The 10,873-nt window shown below is 39.1% G+C and overlaps 1 protein-coding gene across 3 annotated transcripts in view; it reads right to left on the bottom strand.

Moving 5' to 3' along the window:
* Positions 1-2,834: 2,834 nt before the first annotated feature.
* Positions 2,835-10,873, bottom strand: part of LOC143895110 (tyrosine-protein kinase Dnt) — a 77,941-nt gene continuing 69,902 nt past the window's right edge. For all 3 annotated transcript variants that reach the window (XM_077401947.1, XM_077401948.1, XM_077401946.1), the window contains 4 exons: positions 8,717-8,873; positions 7,733-8,000; positions 7,122-7,308; positions 2,835-6,731 (listed from right to left, as the gene is read on the bottom strand). In XM_077401947.1, coding sequence (XP_077258073.1) covers positions 6,483-6,731; positions 7,122-7,308; positions 7,733-8,000; positions 8,717-8,873 — 861 coding nt within the window. In that variant the 3' untranslated portion in view covers positions 2,835-6,482. The remainder of the gene's footprint in view (positions 6,732-7,121; positions 7,309-7,732; positions 8,001-8,716; positions 8,874-10,873) is intronic.

Below are 10,873 nucleotides of genomic sequence, written 5' to 3'. Positions count from 1 at the left end.
ACTTTCCTCTTCGTCTCTTTTTCAAATCACATTCACATACCGTAACAAAAATCAAATCTTAGAAAATGCGCTATTATAAAATAAAAAATTACGTACCAGTCACTTTGACTGCTTTGGTAGTTCTAGCGTTAATTCTAAAAAACAGTCCTCTTTATATTTATTTAAAAAAAACTGAAGGTAGAAGGCTAAGGCTGATCACTTTTTCAAGTGATTACTGTCTAATTATTACTATTTATTATCGCGTTCATATCGTCACTTTAGCGTGCGACAAGAATTACCGGTAGTCAAACGTATCGATCGTGTGTAAGCAATGTTATTTGCGATACCGTGACGTTATGCGCGATCAAACGAGGAACGGACGTCTGTTTTGACAGAGAGAAAGCAACGGTGTACTTAATATATACTCGCCATATGTGGAACCTCCCACTCGAAAATTGTGCAACCGAGGGAGGCCCTTCAGAGACGTTTGCTCGCGATAGATAATGCAACGAGAATGCTGAACAAACCGTCGTGATGACCCAGAAATCCCAGAAATAAAACGCCGTGTCTCCGCGGGCATATACTCCTACAAACGTGGCCTGGAAATAATCGTGTAAATCTTTTACGGACCCGCGCCGCGTTAAATCACCATTTTATTTGTCTTCAAGTCGAACTGCGTCCGCATATTGCATATTTAAGAAAAGAGAATGGAATATGTTAACATTTAAGGAATATAAAACACACGCGACGCGACGCAGACATTCGACATTTGCTCAGACAAACTTCATCTACTTTTTTTCTTATCTTTTTCCTGTCTGCGCACTAAAAGTCATTCCGTCACGATTGTAATAAGCCCAGAGCGAAAGAGATATTGCAAGTCCAAATGAACGTAACTTATTATTTCTCTCGGTAAAAAATGTGGGAGTCGCGTCAGAGTAATTTAACGGCAAAATCACGTGCTTGGGATATGATTGCGATTTAATCGTCAAGATAACGATTCTAACGATCCTAATTTATAAAATCGATTGCATTATTTTTTCGCCGAGAATTCCCGTCTTCGACGAGAACACGTTTCCGAAGGGATTATTGACGGTTCGGTGTGAATACCACGTAGGTACACGCGGGTACCAGTTTGTCGTGGGCAAGAGAGCCCACGCGGATCGAAATCCCGCGCGATCCGTGAGCCGTGGCATAACGTCGCACCGCGGGCTTTACGCTTCGTAACAATGCCCTGACTTTCTCCGTCACTTTCATTTTCGTTGGTCGGCTTGGTCGACTCTCCCGTTTCTCTCTCGCTTGGATTAAGAAATAGTGCGTGCCCCTCCGCCGTGCCCCCGAGTGTGCCCCCGTGTGCCGCGTTCACCAGACCCTCGATCCGCCTGCGGTCGCGATTTTAGAAAGGGTTTCCTACCTCTCTCTTTCTCTCTCTCTTCTCTCAGTGCCTCCGTTCCGTATTGGTACCTTCGCGTTATGTGGCACCACGCGAAACGCGAGGCATGCGCGACGCGCCCTTTCCTTATTTCGCGCCTTTCTTTTTTTTAACGCTAGAAGCAATTTGATAGTTGCGTCTTCAGCGTTATTAGTTTTTTTTTTTATATAGAAGAAAATATTTGATTAGTTTTATTAGTAAATAATTATGAAACAGAAATTTTAATGAATATTAGACAAAAATTTTTTTAATTAGCTCTAGGTCTTAATAAAAGTCTATAGATATAACCCTTTTTAAATTATTTTTAAGTCTTCATAAATATAAGAATAAGAAAAGCTATTACATATTATGAATAAAGTTATTTTCTTATACTGATCATAGCCGCAAATTTAAAAAAAGTTATATGTACTATAATTCTTTCAATTATAATTATAATTAAAGAATTGTAATTATCTAATTAAATAAATTATGGGATAAATTACAGATAAGCATTATTTATAATGTTATTTTTCTGAATCCTACTTAACCTTTTTCAGGAACTCTCATCCAAATTAAAAAACGAAGAAAGAAAACATGAAAAACACATCGTGAAGGGTCAGTATTTTTTTAACACGTATATTTCACTTTCCGTTGAAAAATAATGCCGTAAATCGTCGTAGGAAATAATAGAATCTGCACAAATCAACTCTCATTCTTTCTCTCTCGCTCTCATTCTCTCTTTCGTTCTTTCTTTCTCTCTTTCTCTCTTATTTCCTCGCTCTCACGCGCGGCGCACCGCTGTTATTCGCTACAAATATTTACAATGACTGGAACTGTCGTCCGAAGAGGGGTTTTCATTCCCGAAGGCGCGAGGAAACGATATCGAAGCGGAGACAACCGGATCCCCAGCGCCACCGAATTTTCTTTCTCAACAGGGGAGGAAGAGTGATTATAGGAAAAGATGAGTATATATATATACGTAAATGTTCGCGCGCGGAAACGAGCAGCGATTCCATTATACAGCGATAGCAAAAAAAGTGTGCAGTTACAGCCTACCCTGTTCCTCCATTCAAAAGACATTCACGAATACATCATAGAATCCGACGATTTCTTTAAACGCGCGACTTTAGAGCGTCGCGATAAATAGTATAGCGAGCGATAGTTATTAAATAGCAATATCGATAATTAGTAGATGCGTCTGACAGCAGTACGAGACAAATCGTGAGAGTCGTCCTCGTAACGTGGTTTGCGCGGTAAATCGACAGAGCGGATTAAGGGAAGAAAGGGAAAGGGGAGCAGGAAACGATGAGTAAAAGACGAGTGCGAGATAAAGTTTCTGGTCGTGGTCAGGAACATGCGACATTTACACATCGAGTACATTTAAAAAGTATCTTACGTATGCCTCGCGCCGCAAATGCGTAATCTTCGCTCGTTTTCGATTTGCACCTGTTACTCGCATGAAGCCGAATCTAGACAAAGGATACGAACGCGAACGAGCACGAATAAACAGATTGCTTAAATGAGTGCGAACGCGAGTTTACGAAGTTATTCTGCCATCGCGTTTTCCCCTTAACAAACAATTCCACGGGGCAAGTTACACTACATTTTTGCTTCCATTTTTAGTGCCTATTATTTAACGCGTCTTGAAGCTTTATTACAACACAAAAGATCGAATACCTGTTATATGTAATGAGGCTTCGGACACGGTCAGTTTCAAAATTTGTTTGTTCGGAATCTAAAGACAAAAATAGTTAATATTAAAAAGAAATGGGAAATGTAATATTCGATATTAATCGACGTTGCATTCTCTAATCTTAACGTAAAAGAATCTGCTGTTAAAAGGAAAGGCGGTGAATCTAGAATATCCTGTTGTACGCGCTGCAAAGTGGCTCTCCTGCATAGTTTAATTTTATCCTGTGAGATCAGTATTGCGTATGTGTTTAATACATCGATAAACGTGTTTTCTAGTCCCTCGTCTCGTTCGTACGCCTTATCAACTTTAGCTACTATACTTGCGCAATTGCGCTTGCAACAGAAAAGATATGGAGCGCAATTGAACTAATGCGATGTAATACGCTTTGGTATGTCAACGTTATGTTAGAATTACACATAGAATGTGTAATATAATGTTTAGAGCGACTCACTTTGCGAAGTACAATTTTAGTGATACAAACAGTATTTAGGTGCACCTAGACCAGTATACTTAATAAAATCAAATTAAAAAATTAATAAATATATTAATAAATATATCCTTATTTTTTTATAATGTTAAAGTAAATGTTAATTATATCTTTTAACCGTCAGAAGCAGCCAGCCAGCAGGTTCTAACTCCATTTCCCTCGGTAATGTCTTTCTACGATGGAAATGTCATGGCGAAACCTTTCACCGTGTTCGTCGCTGACATCTGTGGTAATTTTATATTTACAACAAACAATAAAATAACACCTTGTAAAAATTCAAATGACAAAGGAAAATGTTAAATATCGATTTAACATCAATGATGGCATATTTCATTTGAAAGAACGTCCCATTTAGCAATACAATTTAAATTTTAAAATATAGAATGTATATATATATATATACACATTATATATATATATATATATATATATATATATATATATATACATTCTATATTTTATTTTTATTATATTTATTCTTATTCTATATATATTGTCCTTTTACTGAATACTGAATAAAATGTATAAATAATGTCACTAAATAAATATTTAGCTTTGATCAATATCCATTATAATATCCAAATAAAATTTACTTGTGTCAACATCTTTTCGCAATGTTAGCTATGAACAGATTTCAGTGATTTAAAAAGATATTTTGGAACCATTGCATTTTCCTTTGACGAATAATCCCATCAAACTAAGCTAACTTTTGTTTCTTTTAATAAATATTATTGTTCAATTATTTAACGCTTTTTACACTGTCAACACGAGAGATCATTGCGAGTCGACGGTGCAATCGAAAGGATCGAGCGTCGAGGTAGGAATCGAGATAATTTTGTGCGCGGGGCCATTTTCCCCCTGAGACCTGACATTAAGATCCAGCATCGATTTTGCAAGATTCGAGCTTGTTGTTGGCGCGAGTCACGGGAATTCGAAGTGGCTTTTCGCAGCGTAGCTAATAGGTACCTAACTACAAAAGTACGTATAGTTCGACCGCCCATTTACGGAACAACGTGTGTTCACCGAATATCCAGATACAACAATAGGATTCCTAATAAGTGTTCGGAGCTTCGCTTTTGCCGCACTCTCCATCGTTCCGGTTCGCAATTATTCGAGGTTGCGCAATCACGATTGTTAATGAATAACGATCGAGCGGGACTCGATCGGGTCGTATGCACGCGTTTGAGCCTTTCTTGCGCGCTTGGTTTATGTGACGTTCGTCGGGACAATTTCGTAGCGGAAAACTTGCGCATGGCAGTTTGACAGAAAAAACGTGCAGGCCCGATAGCGGCGCGAAGCGGAATGAATGAAACCAACTGACCTAATTAACCGATCTTGCACGTTTATAGCCGTCTTATGTAACGAACGCGTGTATATGCGCGTGTGTATCAAAAAACTCGTTACATAATTTTATTAGTATATTAATATTGTCGTACTCTCAGAAATACAAAATTATTCCACTGTTAGAGGATATTAGAATTTTCCACGTAATAAATTTCGGCCTGTATACATTATAATATTTTAATAAGAAATACGATTCTTTCACGGCGCGATTGTTTAAAAAAGATTTATCGATCTTTAACGTTTTACTTTCGTTCCGATGTATCTTATTTCCTAGATGTACATTAATACGAATAAAAAAACGTATACTTCTGCAGTATGCATTCCTTATAATAATTTTAGAAATTTTGTTCGTCTCGACTGCTACGCTATTTTCCTTCGTCTCATTCTTACGTTCTCGCGAAACGCTGAAAAAGCCAAGGAGCTTTCCTCATTGAACTGAATGCATACCTTTTATCCATCACTTATTAATTAAATTAAGTCAAGTTAATTCAAAATTTGAGACGGCGATCTGTTTACAGACGCTAATTAAAGCAGATGGGAGAAACGGCATTTCTATTCATTCGCCTGAATCTCGCGTTACAACAGTGTCGAAAGAATAAAGAATAGCCACGCCACAGGCGCATTTTGCGCCCAGATTGTAGAGCTGGCGCAGGCAAAAGCCGCATCAGCGAATTATAAGATCTTTGTAAGATATATTTTCAAATGAATTTAACCAAGTATATATAAAATGAGATTTTCTTAGGAAGAAGAATGTACTAGGAACGATCTCCATTTCTTGGCAAGCCTTATGAAATATCGTTCGCGTAGAAATTGGCTACGTGTTTGAGTGTCTATGTGATTTTGTAAATTTATGTAATATTAATTTGAATGTGTCTTATTTAAATTAAAAAAGAACACCTAGATGTTCGATGGCTTCTATACATTGTGCATTTAATTTCTTCATTGGTTCATTACTTGGCAAATTTGCTTTGCTTAGTCAAGAACTAAGAAAAAAAAGACTTGTTTCCACATTTTGTAATATCGAAGATAAGGCTCTTTCGCGCGATATTAACCGGATTTCTGCATGGATCGCTCAAATGCGAACGATTACACTTCATGTATATGCGTTTTAACTACTATGGACGGATGTGTCCGTGTCGATTTAGTTTTTTTTTTCCGCGACTTCTCTCGCTAATATTCTACTTTGATTCACGATCAACTTGGAATAGATATATAATTATCGGTACGTATCATAGTTGCAACGGATATACCTATCGATAAGGGCAGTGTGTTGCAAATGGGCAGCGACATTCAATTCCATGCGACTTTGATTCTATTCTTCCTTCGTAACTTTCGATTTGATTGCGAACTTAGTGGACGTACTTTCGGCGTTTCGGAATGGGCGTTTCAGATCGCGACAGCGTTCGTCATCCGACCGTTCGCAACTTACAATAGGATTCCAAATACGTTTCTAATTGTCGAATTTAATCAGCTGTGCAATCGATAAGTCTGAATCGATGACGGTACGCGCGCTGTCGGTCCTTCGAACGATGCCAGATCGGGTTGCGATCGACGATTTGCGGACAGACGATTTAAATGAAACCGCCGAGCGCATCGTGAAAATCTTGCAAATAGGCGAGCAGCTGCGGCATGGTTGGTCGATCCCTGGAGGGACTGAGCCAGCAGGCTTCCATACAGGCGAAGAGCTCATCGGGACAAGGTCTCGGCTGAGCGAGCCGATATCCGTCTCGGAGACACGCCATCATCTCGAACGGGTCCACTTCTACGTACGGCTGTTGACCCAGTGTCGCCAGTTCCCATAGGAAAACCCCGAAGGACCACTTGAAAGCAAAGAAAATATTTCAGTCGAACATCGTATTTTTGTACAAAATGATTTGATATGATACAATTACAACATAACTTTTATTTTTTAGTCGTTCAAGTAAAAAGACACAAGTTTTGATTTAATATGCACGTATTTTTTATAACTATATATATTTTTATTTTAAAGCGTGAATTTTAATATGTACAAAATTGTAAATATAAAACAATCTACAATTTTCTTCAGAATTTTATTAGGAATCTCATTATTTGCCGGTATATATATATATATATATATATATATATATATACCAGATATATGTTTAATATATTTATTTAGATTTGCCACGAAACGAAAAGAAGGCAACACAGTTTTGATTCATGTCTGCGTATATAAATTGGGATCGTACCACGTCGGTCGCCGTGCTGTATTCGTTGCGCTGGAGACTCTCTAGGGCCATCCAGCGTATGGGTCGGTTCTCGTTATCGCCGAGACAATGATAGTCTTGAGGGAAGAGATCTCGAGCCAGGGCAGCATCAGCTAGTCTCACACGAAGGCTGCCCGGTTCGATTATGCAATTTCTGGCAGCGATATCCCTGGAAATTATCGATTCTAAGATGAAAATTATCGTTGACGTTTTGGCGATATTCGTGGTAGGCAAACCTCGTACATCGCGAGGGACATTAACGTTATCTTTAATGGTAGCTCTGAGAAATAGCAACAATAACTTACTTTATTCTATATTCAGTAAATTATTTAATCAGTGCCTGATGTAATAATATATAATCGTTAATTATCAGAAATAGTTTTATTCAATGCAATGTAATAATTTTGTCTGAGAAATTTACTAATGAACTATTGTGTTTTTATTTTAAGTTTGAAAATTACTTGAAGTCTTTACGATCGTACCAGAGAAGAGGAAATATGATAATTTGCGATAACACGCAATATTATTCGTCACTGATTTTAACGCTGTAATGGAGACGTGGATAATCAGGATAATACTTTAGATCAACTGACCTGTGCAGCAGACCTCGCCCGTGAAGGAACGCCCCAGCTCTAGCGACTTGCGCACCAATGTGCACCAAGTCTCTAGTCACCGGATGGTGATTTCCATCCGTAAGGTAGACCTTCAGGTTTAGCTCACCGGGCGTGCTCGTATAAGCCAATAAAGGGCACGAACTGTCCAGACAAGCGGCCGCCAAAGAGGCGATGTTTGTATGAACTAATCCAGCCAGTTGCGAGCCTTCCACGACCAACAGAGAGGCTTGGTAAGCGGATGCAACTTCTGAAACAAACCAGTATTATCGAGTATCAATGATACTTGTAAGTAAAGCAATCATATCGGAATTGAACATTTGTTTTGTCAGAAAACTATTTTTCTTTTCCTGTCGCTCTTATATATCTAAAAAATATTTTTAACAAATGGCAATGTATCTAATAATTAAAATAAATGAAATAATCAAAGTCCAAACTTATAATTAAAATTATTATTCTGATAAAATAAACGTATGACTTTAATTATTTTTCAATAAAATAAGCTTATCTCTTTTGTTTTGTGAAATTGTCTATCTAAATGAAAATCATTTTATAAACATTTGTAAATTATTTCTACAATAAAATAAGTATAAAAGTCGACTCGCAATTATTTGACGATTATATTCAAGTATTAAACATTGCTCTATCCAATCATATGGAATTATACGAATAGCCGATGGTGGATATAATAACTTTCTATTTTATCTTAAACAGATATTCTCGTTGATCCCAGCGATCGTTTAAATCATTTTCTGGAAGAGATGTGAAACATGTAAGAAAATCACAATTTTTCGCAAATTTAATTTAATATATTAAACCAATTGCTTTAATCAAATTAAAATGATTAACTAACAAAACTACAGTATTCCTTAAAAAAAATCTGTAATAAATGCGACTTGATACGTTGCACTGTATACATAATTGTGCATTAACGTGATATCGAATATTTTTAAAATTAAGTCTCACCTGTGACTGTCTTTATGATGACTTCTTGCTCTCGTCCGGCTATCTCCAAAGTTCCTTTATATACGCGACCGAAAGTACCCTCCTGCACGAGAGTACGGCAGTATAACGCCGATCTCGATATCGCGAGTGCCCTGGCCTTCTCACATGGATCGGTCGACTAAAAATCAATCAATAGTACATATTTTCTAAAAAAAATTCCGTTGAATTCGATAAAAATGAAAAATCTGTTACAAAGGATATTACAAACGTACGTAAAAGTAACAAATTTACTGATGACTGAATAAAAAAATTGAAGCTATAGTAATAGTAATAATAACGATACAAAGAAGAACTTTCTATTTTATCTTAAACAGATATATTCTCGTTGATCCAGCGATCATTTAAATCATTTTCCGGAAAAGATGTGAGTTCTTCATTCCAGGACGAAATTGCAAAAGCCTGCAAAAAGTGAAAAATTGCGATTGTCATCTTGCGATGAGAAATGGGACCACGCGATTATTTATATGTTAGTAGTTAACAACCCGGGCCCGCTGTCGTTTAAATTCTCAATCGCGCGCGGGGGCGCGCCTGCATAATTCATAACTTCCGAAAAAAACCTCATCAGGCGGGGATTCATTAAAAAGGCATTTGTCGTGTGTAAGGTGACGCGGACGAGACCTCGCGCGGGTCCTCCGGGGGACGCGCAGGGAAGAATTCTCCCCCCGTCGGGGGTCGTTATAGCATCGCCGCGCGCGGCCCTCTTTGTTCGCCAGACGGATTTCCATCGGAGCCGACGTAAAACGCGAGAAAGCTACGCGCGCGCGCACGGGAGGGGTGACTATTCATTAATTTCAATTTTCCGGAGTTTTGCCTTCGACCCCCGCCCATTCCATTTGGACGTACGCACACGCGCGCATAGACGCGGAAGGGACGAGCGTGGAGGGACAGGATGGAGACACGGCGGGCAATGAAAAAAAAAAAAAAAAAAAAAAGGAAAGAAGACGACGGAAAACCAGTTCAAAACACGTCGATTGCGACCGCGCCGCGAAGGCGCGAAATTACCGGGCGATATATTGGATTCGAGAAAGGGGTGCGGCGACGGCGTCGGCGCGGTAGGTTCGAATGGACGGATAACGCCGTTCCGGGGTTGGTTCCGTGGACGGGGGGGGGGGGGGGGCGGTCCGGAGTGGTCTCTCGGAAATTATTTACGAAATTCCCGGATAGCGCGGGATGCTCGGTGAAAATGCAAACACCGCGGCTAATTCCGCGGCTTATCGGGGTCTGTGATTATTGCAGAGACGAATTGTGTCGGCGCGGCGCGGCGCGGCGCGTCTGGCGAACGTTGTTTTCAACGTGAACAACGGGCGAGCTCGAACGCGAGAACGAATCGCGCGATTCGTCGATCTCGCTTTTCCCCCCTAGCGGTTATATTTTCTTCTTTTTCCCCCGCGGGGCTCGGCGGCGCCAATGTATATGCGCTCGCGTGTGCTTTTTTTTTCGTTTCCCGATAAAAATGTGATGAGCGAGGTGGAAATTGCCGGGCGGGGACGCGCGCCCGACGCGCCGAAGGTGCGAATGGAATTCGCTATTGCGTAACGAAGCTATAAATATAAATTAGATTATTAGGATTAAGAATTTAAGTTTTATATATTCTTTCCCCCATCACGGTAATTTTCTAACGTAATTAATCTGAAACTTGAAATGATTCCTGATTAAATATTACGCCGGATGATTGCGTGCGACCATTGCATTCAGCAAAAAAAATTGATTAATATCGGCAGTTCCGAGGGTTCATCAATATACAAGCGAAATAAACCGATTAAGCTGTTAACAACTCGTGGCTAGAGTTCTGGAATTTGAAACAAAAATCGTGAGTTGTGCGATTTGAAATCGAATAATTCGCTGCGCGCATGACTTATTTATCGATCGCAGCAGAAAAATAATAGAAGATATATACGTCTGATGGTGACTATGCGAAATTTTTCACGAATCTATAGTAATGGATATTACTTCGCTATTTACATTACGGAATCAAAATCGTAGTATCGAACGTGTATATAGCGCCACGGGCGAAGCGTTTTTAGCTCATCTATAGCGCGCGGTGCAGCAATTTGATTTATTTACCGAAAGGCTTTCGTCAAACATCACGTTCGTTCGTTCACTCATTCGTACGTTTTT

Source organism: Temnothorax americanus, unplaced genomic scaffold, assembly GCF_048541705.1.
Source record: "Temnothorax americanus isolate GAGA-0224 unplaced genomic scaffold, ASM4854170v1 Scaffold15, whole genome shotgun sequence".
In the NCBI taxonomy this organism is placed as follows: domain Eukaryota; kingdom Metazoa; phylum Arthropoda; class Insecta; order Hymenoptera; family Formicidae; genus Temnothorax; species Temnothorax americanus.
The sequence above is the reverse complement of the archived record's forward strand: the minus strand, read 5'-3'. Positions and strand labels throughout refer to the sequence as shown.